The 13,977-nt window shown below is 43.1% G+C and overlaps 1 protein-coding gene across 8 annotated transcripts in view; it reads right to left on the bottom strand.

Annotated features, from left to right (window-relative positions):
* mei4 (meiosis-specific, MEI4 homolog (S. cerevisiae)) overlaps nt 1-13,977 on the bottom strand; it is an 82,763-nt gene that overhangs the window by 49,459 nt on the left and 19,327 nt on the right. For 7 of the 8 annotated variants that reach the window (XR_011686495.1, XR_011686494.1, XM_071467705.1 and 4 more), the window contains one exon: nt 13,605-13,736. Coding sequence is in view for 5 of the 8 variants with exons in the window: in XM_071467705.1 (XP_071323806.1) it covers nt 13,605-13,736 (132 nt within the window). In the remaining 3 variants the exon portion in view is untranslated. Of the gene's footprint in view, nt 1-13,604; nt 13,737-13,977 lie in introns of those variants that run through there. The other variant, XM_071467706.1, reaches the window with a different exon arrangement.

Genomic DNA, 13,977 nt, shown 5'->3' on the forward strand with positions numbered 1-13,977 from the left:
GTGCAGCTACAAATTGGGACACCGGGGGTTTGAAAACCACATACTTGTAACGGTCAGTGGGTTCTGCAAAATAGTCCCCTATTAATTACTTACCTAAGCAGGAAAGCATAGATTTTTTTAACTTTTAAAGCTTTGCTGTATTAACACACAATCAAGTGCCACCCATAATAATGAACCCACAGAGAATTATAACCAACTCAGCCACTTTATGAAGCATTTTAGCCACTTTGTGCTCATATTTTGTCACATTTACTGCATCGTTCAATCCAGAGCTGACAGCAAATATGAACAGCCCTCACCTCACCAGGCGTAGGACAGGGGACATTTATTCACATATTGTATCAAATCACTCAAACTGATCCAAAACAGATCAGATGAACAAGACCATTTAACAAGTCGTCAAATATCAATGTCCAAAACTCGTTTCGTACCAAACTCACATTGTTGTCAATGTTTGTGTCAAAAATCTGAGTCAAATAAACGTTCATAAACAGGAAGTTAAAATAGCTAATTCAGTACACGTCATTTTCCAAAATGTGAACAAACATGGGCACATCTTAACTCACTGTAACCATGGCAACATACATCCCATTTCTAGGAAAAGTTTGGTTTGTATCTGTTCTGTTACTCAGAAGAGTTTCTATCACTACATGTCGCCTATGGCATAACTGATGTAAACAAACCTGACTGACAACTGACAATGAGGAGCTTCTCTAAAACTGGGGGTGAGCTGCTGGCAGCTCCTGGGCCACCTGTTGGAGACTCCTGGTATAGCAGAATCTGTCGTGGCCTTTCGGTAACATCATAGCACTTAAGGTATAGTGTTTAGTTCTTCTGTTCCTCTGCTCTGTGAAAGAGGACCTGCACCCTATGTAGATCCAAAGGGCTCATTCTAGGGTAACAAAAAGACGATTCTTAGATTACTACCTAAATGCAGTCACAGTGCTCTCATCAACACCATGTCCAGTAGCAATAGGCAGACAGATACAGTCAGAGAACAGCTGGTGAACAAAGTGGAGCATTCAGCAGCTTAAGAGCCAGATATTTCCCTCAGGAGCTGGTGGAGACCAAACACAGAGCTAAAAGAGAGGGAACACTGGACTTAGATTCTTCAGGTGGACATAAACACTACTCCGGTAACTGTTGGATGTGGAAGGAGGCAAGTGTTTGCTGAGAAATCAGCCAAAATAACTGTAAAAGGAAATAATCATATATGTCAGAGGTCTGAGATTTTCAGATTGTGCTCCGGTGACCAAAAGACAAAAAATTCTGCTTTAATGTTTCTGCTTAAGCAGAATTTTTCAGTATGAAATATATATTTCTGAAATAACATAAACTGTGAGAAGAACTGGGACAGGACTTCAATGCACATCAGGAAATATGGCGATACTGTTGTAATTCTCCTTCGCTGAAGTTGGGAAAGTCAGACACATCAGCGTGTCTGACTTTAGGAGTGAACTGATCGACATCCCCATCTCTGCTTAGTCACAGTTTTGGATTCTAGTGCAGGAGGTTTTGGCAATTCTGCCTCAATTAATTTTGTTCTGGGCTGAATTCCTGCTCTTTTAACGTACTTGGCAATGATGCACATTGGTCCAAATATTGGCTCAATCAGTTTCTCATTTTATCCAGCAATGACAGCCAAAGTTTAGCCACTTTGTGAACTTAATACTTCTGACAAACCACCGCGTGTACATGTCTCTACACAGTGCTCAGAATGATATGTTCATTCTTAACTGATTTGTAGGTCAAACAGATTGTAGCTCAACCTAAAATGCCAAAGCCATTAGGACTATGGCTGCAAAGTGCCACTGGCCATTACTCAAGTTGCCTGTAACACCATAGCCTGCATTCATGAGCACGATTAACTGATAAAGGATGACATCAAATAATGATTGAGTACATTAAAATGCTGGTGAGGAGAGAGAATAAAAGATTATATTTCCACTGCCTGATGTCTTGTCTGCAGAAACTAATTCATCATATAAGAAGAGGGGCATGATGATGATGATGATGATGAAACCATACATTTCCCACCCAAAGCTGCATTGTAATCAGCACTGCTCCACCACATATTTATCTCGTTATCTACCCAAATCCACAAGGATGCATGTGACACCACATATTAAGTATGTAGTAGAGTCGAGGATGCAGTGGATTATTTTTAATGAAAGCTGAGACAGACGAGCTCTGTGGGAGGAAGATGACAGATAGAGATGAAGACAACGGGCAACTGAAGAGCCAAAGAATGCTAATTAATTAAGTCATCATCACAGATGCCACCAGAGCTTCCACACAAAAGATGTGAAACACGCTGTCCTCCAAAAATGCCTGAAAAATATGAAGTACAGAGATAATAGCAAAGCACCTTTTCTTTAGCTTTTACATCCTTCGGTTTTCTACTGCACAGATTTTAAAGCAAATAATCCACCTGCTGCTTAAGGCTGAGGGCTGATGAGAAACAACAGTCATCGTTTCAAAGGGCATCTTGATTTGCGAGAATAAGCTCAGTTCATCTTCCATGTTCCTCTGCAGAGGTCACCACATCAAGTGAAATGCCACAGGTGCGATAGAAAATGAGATACAGACACACACACACACACACACACACACACACACACTCATGAAAAGGTATGAAGTCAGTTTTGTAATGAGACAGAATGACAGTGTGATGTACTTCTCTGTGGTTTCTCCATGTGTGTCTTTCCATCACTTGCTCTGACAGTCACTATTTCTGACTTATTTCCTAACAAGTTGACAAAAATGTCCTATCTCACAATGCTAAAGGAGCTGTTTGTAAGTTTCTCTATTGCTGTTTCCCCTGACTACAACATTAACGCCCCGCACCACAAACAGCAAGGACTGACGTTCTGTGGAAGAAACCCCCTGATATTTCTTAATGCGATCTATCACACCTCGTTTTCCTCAACTGTTATGTAATTAAAGTATTTAACTTTGCAGTATCTGCCAGGATTGAGGGTTTTCAGTTTCTCTCAGGTTCTTTCTCTCCGTGCCGACAGTCGGCGAACCTTCACGCTGTCACGAGAACGAGAACAAATGAGCTTTAAGCCACATGAAGCCAGTTTCTTGGAAATGTCATCCATGTGCAAGGGAGCTCATCTCACATCTCCTTAAGGCTTTCTCCTTCCAAATACCACTGCCACTCACACGGACAAAAGCAGCTCCATTAAACTCACAGTTTTTGAAAAAGGATTCAAGATAAATCTAAGCGTAGGACTACATGAAACCCAGGAATCAGCCCCTTCCTGATATTTAAGATGAAAGGTGATGCACCGAGCAAAAATATTCCCTGAGCGTTCACTGAAGGCTGCGGAGCCAAAAAGTGCAAATTGAGCTGGCGCTGGCCTTTAGAGGCATCAGCTGCGATGCTCATTACCTCTGGCTTTGCCACCACCACTGAACCCTGCACGTCTGAAGAGTAATTCATCACCCCCAAGCCAAATCTAATATCCCAGAGCCAAACTTAATATCATTAAGGGCAATCATCCCAGACGCTGGCTGCCTCCGAAACCCATTGGATCATTCTAATGAGACAATAACAAACACAGGTTTCATAGGATCCAACGCCAAATGAGGCTAAAGGGGAAAGTTAACCACAGAGGTCGTCTCTGCCAGACTCTCCACACAGACAATGTAGGGTTGTTTGGCCAGATCTTTAATTTAACATTATTATAAAATAAGCACTGATGTAGATCCCCAGAGCTCAAAATATCATCTCTGAACAATAGTGATAGATAAGAAGTAGAGCTGGAAGTATATCCACAGAAAATTAAATCAGCACTTTACAGTCAGAAAGTTTTTGGATTTTTTCTCCATGACGGGTTTTCATAAAAGATTGGAAACAGTCCAGGTTCAGTGGTAGCAGCAGCAGAAATGTGTCCTCCCCACAAATGACCAAAAGGGTAAGAAACATCTCTTTTGTTGCGCTAACTTGCTAGAAAATGGAAAACTGCTTTTCCTGTGATGAACCCACCTACAATCTTTTAAAGTAAATTAGTAAAAATTAAAAAAAAAGAATAATAATAATCAGCAAAGTTGGAGACAGAAGGCCACAGACCACCCACAGTTTGAATAAACCACACTGGGACCATGACAACTGAGGGTGCATAGCTGTAACATCACAGCAGCATTTCTGCTGCCCAGAGGTTTAGTGCTATTGCTGGGTTTCACTGTAGTTTTGTCCTGAGGGGCTGAGGCCGTTTGGTGTACGGCCACTGACTGTCACGCCCTCTGACAGAACACGGCGCCCAGATGGCACAGCTTATCTGTATGCTGCGGCGCTCCAAGGACAGAAGCACCAGGCTGCAGCATCTCTGAGGCTGCACGTCAGGCAGGAATACTGGCCTCCACCTCCCTGCTCCTGACAGAATATTCATGAATACTCCACTCACTACCACCAACACCCTTGAAACAGTGCAGCCAAAACACTCATTCTTTAGTTGATGCCTTCAACAACTGTAATACTCAACAGCCTAAATTAATCCATGGCTTATGATGTAGCGTGCAGTGTTACATCATTTAGCAATTTACATTTAAATATTGACAAACAATTACTTTATTAATCAAGAAAATTGTTGGTTCATTGTTTAAATTACTCTATTATTATCATATAGCATTATCGTTGTATTATATTATAAATATTGTCCATTTATCATATTTGTTTAATCTTAAATACACATCTTAACAAAGACTGGTGTCTTCCAGAGCTGCAATGATTAATCAGGACATAAAATTAATCTGCAAATGATAATCAGTCTTTTTTAAATCATTTTTCAGCTTCTCAAATGTCAGGATTTGATGCATTTCTTTGTTGTATATGATACCAAAATAAAAAACTGAATATATTTGGATTTTGGACTGTTGGTCACATCAGCCTGAGCTGTGGGAAATTTGATCATTTTTCTGACATTTTATAGAATAATTGGCAGCTCAATCGATAAGATAAATTATCGTTAGCTGTAGTCCGATAAACTTCCCAATTTAAGTGTTTAGTGTTGAACAACTGGAATGAGAAGTAATTGTTATATACATCTTTTATCTCTTTCTTTCTTTTTCTTTCCATCTCTCAAAATTTTTATTTATATGTACCTTCAATCTAATCCTGTTTATCTTGAGTTTCTCTGTGAAGTCTTTGTGTTTGAGCAGGCTTTTGTTTATTTTAAATTCATGTATATGTAGGTCTAAGTGTATCTTTATATACAGCACCAGTCAAAAGTTTGGACACACTTTTCCTATTCAAGTGAATGGGTAGAGTACGTATGTGAATGTCATTGTGTACATATTTCTTTTGTAATAGTTTTAATTATTAGTACTTAATAAGTACAATAAAAACATGACAGATTATGCAAAGGAAATATTTGTTGGTTTATATATTCAGGAAACAGAGATGAGTATTTTTCACTGTGTGCTGATATTTACTGGGTCAAACTTCAACATAACAACTGTGTCAGTTTCAAACTGGACTGACCTTCAGACTGGAGGTTGACACGAAGATCAGACTCTGGCCTCTGTACATCTACCTGTGTTTGTACAGATGGTACAACATGTATTTTGGTCATCTTCAGTATGTGAGACATTTCTCCAAGTTTTACATTATAACGTGATGAAATTCAGGTTCAGACCCACAGACCTGCTCACCACCATTCCTACGTCAGCTCGTTTTCTTCATCGTGTGTTTCCAGGCAAACGCCCAGAGGGGCTGTTAAGGTCTCTCCCACTAATAATGCCAATGATAACAAGGAAATTATGTTGATGATGTGTGAGCATGACACTACGCCCTTCAGCCATCATCGCCTGTCCTCTCAACCTCTGGAGGATAAAGGCCTGAGTCAGCGAGGAGTCCTGACAGATGGGAACGATCTGCTCTCTTAAGCGCCAACTGGAAAAGGCATAAGTGGCGTTCACAGTTGTGATAGGTGGTCTGCTGATGACCTCACAGTTTTATGTTTAACTACTACTTGGGAACTGAATATTCATGGTCTGAAACAATATGAGACACGCAGTTCACTGTCCTTGGGCCACAAGTAACAGTTATTGATTAATCTGACAATTATTAATCACTTAATCATCCGCTCTGAATTATGCCCATCACAGTCCAGTCCAGCACAAGGACCTCAACAAAAGTCTTATTCAGTCCAACCAAAAGTCCCAAAAATTTACTATAAGATAAGAAAGAAAAGCAGCTGATTCTATCATGTGAGAACAATGGACCGTCAGATGTTTGGGATTATTGCTTGAAAAATTATTTAAATAATTTGATTAACAAAATTTATTTTTTTCTGATTTTATTTTGGTTTGATCAACTAATCTGTGAATTACAGTTCATGTTTGCAGCTGTACACTGTTCAGGATATGATTTGTAAGCTTTAACTGTAAAGGAATAATTATTTATTCTTCATTAGATATAAAATATGCAACAAAAAGTTTCTGTGTGAGTTTTTATTAGGCCTTAATGTACCTTAACAAGTTAAAGTAAAGAGAAATCATCATAGGGCTCATAGGGCTGATGATGGCTTATGGCTGAAACACATTTGTGTATTGCCCTATATTAAATAATAAAACTATCTAACTGTGAGTGCTGGCATTTTCTTCAATCTCCATTTCATCAGTTGCTGTGAGCGGGGGAGGGGCAAACCCCTGCAGTGCGGGGCATACAAGAGGCCAGAGAGTCAAACCAGGAAACCATATGGTTCTGTTTCCAGCAGGAGGGAAGGGTTAACTGAGTGTAAACGCCCACACAAATCACTGACAGACACTAAAAATATACAGCACAGCACCTGGTAGAGCTGACATTGGTACAGAGAGACTGATACGGGGGGGGGGGGGGGGGCACAGAACGTATGTGCAACTCAAACATTCAGAGTTCAGGATGTCAGTCTTCAGGCACTGATCTCAAGATTGAATCTTTTTAAGAATCAATATTTAATAATTCAAATACAAATGACAGTTAATATGAGTCTTATTGTTTGCTTTAACCCCAGAGGAGGAGGTAGGTGGGTGCAGAGCTGAGGCTGTGACTCACATTATTAATGTCTGGTGGGGTGAGTCCTCTTTCAGATAAACGATCTACAGAAGCACCATTATCAGAAACGAGCAGGTAGCTCAGAAGCTGCTCACCACAACAAGCTAGCAGTGAGGGAACACACCTGTAACCCCCACTGGGCCTTATGGATGTAATCCACTATCATAATGTATGTCATTGTATCAAAGTATCAATCACATTACATCATGAAATAGTAAATTTATGGAAAATCTATTGAGAATTTGTTGATAGATAAAATAAGCCCATTGAAATGTCTATTTTTGAATCACACTGATGGAGACATGATGTAAGAATCCAGTATTCCCATAAAACACCCAGAGACACTCAAGAGAGAGTTATCCTGGTATGAACATTATAGGGCAGCAATTATTTTCATTATTAATTGATTACTGTTGTTGATCAAGTGATAAATTAATCACCATCAAATATTTCTCATTTTAGCTCAAAATAAATCACTGAATCAATGAGTTGATTACCTGTTTAATTTTTCTGTCTTGCCAGTTAATTGGATATTTCAGATCTAAAAAGCTACAGGAACATTTCTGACAGCACATCATCATCTTTACATACTAATCAGCCCAAAGACCCCAAGATATGACATAAACTAATGATTACGCTGGATACACCCTCATCTTGTTTAATAATAGACCAAAATATGAGCTGGGAGTGTGCTTCATGGACTATAACTGCATGTTTCCTGAGGTCATTTAGCAGTGGGTGGAGTTTTTAAATCAGGTCAGATTATTAACACAAGTGTCAGGTAATCAGCCAACAAAGAAAAGTCAGTGAAGATCCAGGTCTGGCACTTCCACAGGCTAAAATTAAAGTTTAAAAGTTCAAGAAAAACACCTCCTTACAGTTTTAAATGACAAAGCCTTATTCAAACACACCATGTCGATTTCAGTCACTGAAAACCAACAGAGTGCAATTTTCTCAAAAGATTTGGTGAACAGCCATGAGTGAGTGCTTAAACCAAAAATCCAGCTCCTGAAGGATTCGTGGACTTTTTAGTGTGACTACTGCCCTGTGCTGGTGGCTTTAATCAATGTTTTTCACTAGGAAAAATGGCAATAAAAAAAGACCTGTTCAGAATGAAGTTATGAGGTTGTGCTTGTAGGGAGGCTGCAGGCATGTCTGTTCATGCAGTTTGCATTGATAAGAGGCTGGACCTGCCTTTGCTATTGCAGAAAAAAAGATTCTCACACCTGCAGTTTGGTTCATTTGGTATGGATCAAGGAAGAAAATGAAATGATTTCACTGATCATTCTGTTGCCATGGCGCCGCGGATGGCTGCCTCGGTGTTTTGGTGCGCATTTTTTTGCCTTATTTTCTTTATAAATCCAGTTTTCTGCTTTGGTTTCCGGAGCTCTTTCACCAGAGAAGAGCTCATTAATATCAGAGAAACAACTCCAGTGGATTTTTTTCCTACTTTTCTCGACTCATCTGTGGGATTATTGGACATTTTGGTCAGAGGTGCACTGACCGTTGCTCTCGCAGTGAAACGCCGGAGGAGAGGAAAACGTGCCGGTGCGCTTGCGCGTCTCCGCCGGCGCGCACTCCGCACACCTCTCCCAGGTATCTTTCTCTCCAACGTGCGTTCACTGCCCAACAAACTGGATGAACTTCAGCTACTGGTGCAGAAGAACAGAGACTTTTCCTCATCTGCCGTCCTGTGCTTCACGGAGACGTGGCTGTGTGGATCGATTCCGAACTCTGCGCTGGAGCTGGCCGGCTTCCAACTCTTCAGAGCGGATCGCGACACAGAGCTGTCCGGCAAAACCAAAGGTGGAGGAATCTGCTTTTATGCTAACAGTGGCTGGTGCAAAGACGTGACAGTGATCCTGCAGCACTGTTCTCCTGACCTGGAGACTTTCATCATAAACTGCAGGCCCTTCTACTCCCCCCGTGAGTTCACCTCAATCATCCTGGTCGGTGTTTACATCCCACCACAGGCCAACGTGCAGGAGGCACAGCGGGCGCTCGCCGACCAGATACTGTGTGTGGAGCGGACCAACCCGGACTCCGTAGTTATTGTCCTTGGTGACTTTAACAAAGGGAACCTCAGTCATGAACTGCCCAAATACAGACAGTTTGTTAATTGCCCGACCAGAGAGGGGAACACTCTGGACCACTGTTACACCACAATCAGTGGTGCTTATCACGCCGTCCCCCGGGCTGCACTGGGCCACTCTGACCATGTCATGGTCCACCTGATTCCCACATACAGGCAGAAACTAAAACTGTGTAAACCTGTTGCGAGGACATCGAAGCAGTGGAGCAGTGAAGCCATAGAGGATCTGCGGGCATGTTTGGACTGCACTGACTGGGAGGTGTTCAGGACTGCTTCCAACAGTCTGGATGAGTTCACAGAGGCTGTGACGTCATACATCAGCTTCTGTGAGGACTGCTGTATCCCATCACGCACCAGGGTGAGTTATAACAATGACAAACCCTGGTTCACAGCTAAGCTCAGTCAGCTCAGGAGGCAAAAGGAGGAAGCTTTCAGGAGTGGGGACAGGGACAAGTTTAAAGAGTCCAAGTACAGGTTTAGCAAGGCGGTGAGAGAAGCTAAACGACTGTACTCTGAGAAACTTCAGCTCCAGTTCTCAGTCAATGACTCTGCTTCTGTCTGGAAAGGGCTCAGACAGATCACTAACTACAAACCTAAACCCCCCCACTCCATTAATGACTTCCGTCTGGCCAACGATCTGAATGAGTTCTACTGCCGCTTTGAAAGACAGTGGGACAAGCCTGACACTAACCTCCACATCAGAGCCACATCAGAACCCCCCTCCTCCTCCTCTACCAAAGGAACGTCTCTCTCTATCCTGGAGAGAGATGTCAACAGGCTTTTTAAGAAGCAGAACCCCCGCAAAGCAGCCGGTCCTGACTCTGTCTCTCCATCATCCCTGAAGCACTGTGCTGATCAGCTGTCTCCAGTGTTCACAGACATCTTCAACACCTCACTGGAGATCTGCCACGTGCCAGCCTGCTTCAAATCCTCCACCATCATCCCTGTCCCCAAAAAACCAAGGCCCACAGGACTAAATGACTATAGACCCATTGCCCTGACCTCTGTGGTCATGAAATCATTTGAGCGTCTTGTCCTGTCCCACCTCAAATCCATCACTGACCCACTCCTGGACCCCCTGCAGTTCGCCTACAGAGCCAACAGGTCTGTAGACGACGCCGTCAACATGGCTCTCCACTTCATCCTCCAGCACCTGGACTCCTCAGGGACCTATGCCAGGATCCTGTTTGTGGACTTCAGCTCTGCCTTCAACACCATCATCCCGGCTCTGCTGCAGGACAAGCTCTCCCAGCTGAGCGTGCCTGACTCCACCTGCAGGTGGATCACTGACTTCCTGTCTGACAGGAGGCAGCACGTGAAGCTAGGAAAGCACGTGTCTGACTTCCAGACCATCAGCACTGGATCCCCGCAAGGCTGCGTTCTTTCTCCTCTGCTCTTCTCCCTGTACACCAACACCTGCACCTCCAGCCATCAGTCTGTCAAGCTCCTGAAGTTTGCAGACGACACCACTCTCATTGGACTCATCTCTGATGGCGATGAGTCTGCCTACAGGTGGGAGACTGAGCGTCTGGTGACCTGGTGCAGGCAGAACAACCTAGAGCTAAACGCTCTGAAGACAGTGGAAATGATAGTGGACTTCAGGAAGAGCCCAGCCCCACCCACCCCCATCTCCCTGTGCGACTCCCCCGTGGCTACCGTGGAGCATTTTCGCTTCTTGGGAACCACCATCACACAGGATCTCAAATGGGAGCTAAACATCAGCTCCCTCATCAAAAAAGCTCAGCAGAGGATGTATTTCCTGAGGCAATTGAAGAAGTTCAACCTGCCAAGGACTATGATGGTGAACTTCTACACCTCCATCATCGAGTCCATCCTCACCTCCTCCATCACCATCTGGTACGCTGCTGCCACGGAGAGGGACAATAACAGACTGCAGCGTATCATCCACTCTGCTGAGAAGGTGATTGGCTGCAATCTTCCGTCCCTCCAGGACCTGTACGCCTCAAGGACTCTGAGGCGTGCAGGGAAGATTGTAGCTGACTCCTCCCACCCTGGACACAAACTCTTTGAGACACTCCCCTCTGGCAGGAGGCTGCGGTCCTTCAGGACCAAAACCTCTCGCCACAAAAATAGCTTCTTCCCATCTGCTATTAGCCTCATCAACAAGGCTAGAGAGCCCCACTGTTGCTGATCAATTGCACCAATCACCAGGAAAAATTCCTTGTATGTGAAAACATACTTGGCAATAAAACTGATTCTGATTCTGATTCTGATTCTGATTCTGATGTAATGTTGCTGGTACACCAAGGACATCAGACTCACGCTCATACAGATAAAACGAAAAGCAGTGTGACAGCTGAGCAGTCGTATGAATTAAATGTTTGCTACCTTCATTGGTGGAAACACAGCTACTGGCTCACTGATGTGCAAATACAGTGTTCTTACACGAGTACCAGGCTTTTTCACCGCAAATCATTTTTATTCACATCTAAGCTTAAAAAAACTTTACTTAAAACTTTAAAAAAAATGTCCATGTACATTTGAAAATCTGTGCTAATAAAAGCAAAACTATCCTGATGGATAAATAAAAACAAACGTTAAACCTGCAATAACTGATCTCTCTTTTTCTTTAGACTTCAAGAAGTTGTGAATGAAACACTGACATTAATCTTTCAACTGTTGCTTATTTCCACCTCCAACAGCAGCATAATCATTTATCTGGAGTCATATTTAATCACCTGGTGCAGTTTCCCTCTCTTTTAGCTCTGTGTTTGGACTCCGCCACCTCCTGAGGGACACATCTGACTCTTTGACTCTCTTTTTACAGATGTTTTTTTAAAACAGCTGCCCGCTGGAGCCGAACACGATGCTCTGAGAGCTCTGAAACTAAACCTGAAGTTGTTTTCGGCACAATGAGCTGAAACTCACTATAAAGCTCTGAAGATTCAGGTGACTCTTTCCACATTGTACACACTCTTGTCATAAAAATATAAATGCTAGCTGATTAAAGTAAGAAGACGTTTTAGGGTTTTTTGTAATTACTGTTTAAACCAACCTTTGATGTTTCTCTCCCTCACTATAGTTGCCAGATTGACTGTTTCTCTCTAACCCATTAGCCTATCGTCTCGGGTTAAAATATTTTGCTTCACAGAACCTCTGGCCTCTGTTAATACCAACCTCTGACAAACCTAACAGTTTGCTAGTGACAGTGTGGATTCAGGGATTGAAGGTTCAACAGCTGCGCTGATCATGATTCACTCTGTGTAACAGCATGAACTAATGTTAATGGAAATAGATGTAGTCTCCTCTACAGCTTTTACATAATGGGATGGAGCTCTTCCCCCGAGACCTCACTTCCCTCTGAGAGAACGAGCCACTGCAGGCGTGGAGCTACAAGCAAATAAGTCTGTCCAGCGGCGGCTCAGTCTTCAAAAGCAACCTCCTTGTCCCTTCACCAGCCTCGGAAGAATAAAGACAAGTGGTGGAGGCGGTGGAGGCGGGACTCAGACATTTCCAAACTGATGCTCTGAAATGTCAAACCACCACATTAACAGTGGTCTATGCTAACATGTAGGTTAATTGAAGTTTTCAATTACAGGCCTCCTAAATGCACAGGGGAAGAAGTATGTGACACTTTAGAGTCTCGCTTACAAACACAAATTACTGCTGCTTTGTTGAAGACAAGAGCTCCACAGCAGCACAAGACTGTTGTTTGTTGTCAGTATCTCCAGTGAACAATGAGTTCAGCTATTTCTTTTTTTTTATCTTGGCTCTCAAAAATGCAGTGTTGATAAAACCCCTTGCTTTGGCATCACCCCGAGTCAAGAGGGTCTCTGGAGGAGAAGCAGAAAACCAGGCACAAGTGAGCATGACTGACCCTGCTGAGTGGGAGGGAAGCTCAGCGCGAGGGCTGTAGGGCGGAAATCATCTGTATCCGTTTCCTTTTTTTCCATATTTCCATTTCGAAGGACCCCCTGTGGCTCAACACTCAGCTCTGCCTTTCACAGGAACCAGGCTGGCCAAATGCAGCTCTTGCCTGGCCTGTGACTCAGGCGGTGACTGAGGTCTGCCAAGAGACGTTTGAATACGTGGCAGACAGGAAACTGGTGGGACGCAGTATTGATTATGGTGGTTCAGCAGTGACCGTGGCACCGGGTCAATAGAGTAAAATGTTTGAACCTGAAGCCTCGCACAAAGGCCAACACTCAGAGGAAAATGTTAAATAAAACAGTGTATGAGACAGAGAAAGAGAGTCTGTGGGGGAGAAATAAACAAAGAGAGACTCTTGATCCCAGCATGGTTTGAATACTTGAACTGCTGCTTTTAAGAAGTGTATACAAGACACAGACACATACAGGGAGGATACAACTGCAGCTCAACATGAAGTAGAGAAACAGAAAGGCATCGACGCTGCCGCTGAGCCAACAGAGAAAGAAGCAGAAAAAAAGAACAAGAAGAAGAAGGGTGGGAATTCAGGAGCAGGTGTGGTGAAGCAGCGAGGGTGTTTACCTGGAAGGCCTGCCAGAGCTGATCGGCCACAGCGCTGAGCTGAGAGAGGATGTGACGAATGAGAAAGGACTTTGACATGCTGCTGCTACCCAGTGTGATCAGGTACTCCATCAGCATCTCTGCAGCCTGGAGCTGAGGGTTGGACAAAACAAAGATTTTACTGATCTGTTTCCCTAAAGCTCAAGAATATAAAATCTGACTGAGTTTATCGACTGATTCTAAATCTACCAACCATGAACTGGTTACTATAAATATACACTGACACCTATTGACAGAGCTTTGTCAAATTTAAAATCTGAGTTTCCAGCTATTCAGCCATAAAACCAGCCGTCAGGACTTCTGGAACTTTGTGATGTCACAACAAAGCAGTCAC

The sequence above is a fragment of the Trachinotus anak genome, unplaced genomic scaffold, assembly GCF_046630095.1.
Source record: "Trachinotus anak isolate AG129_WGS33_773 ecotype Australia unplaced genomic scaffold, CSIRO_AGI_Tana_v1 ptg000031l, whole genome shotgun sequence".
Classification (NCBI taxonomy): domain Eukaryota; kingdom Metazoa; phylum Chordata; class Actinopteri; order Carangiformes; family Carangidae; genus Trachinotus; species Trachinotus anak.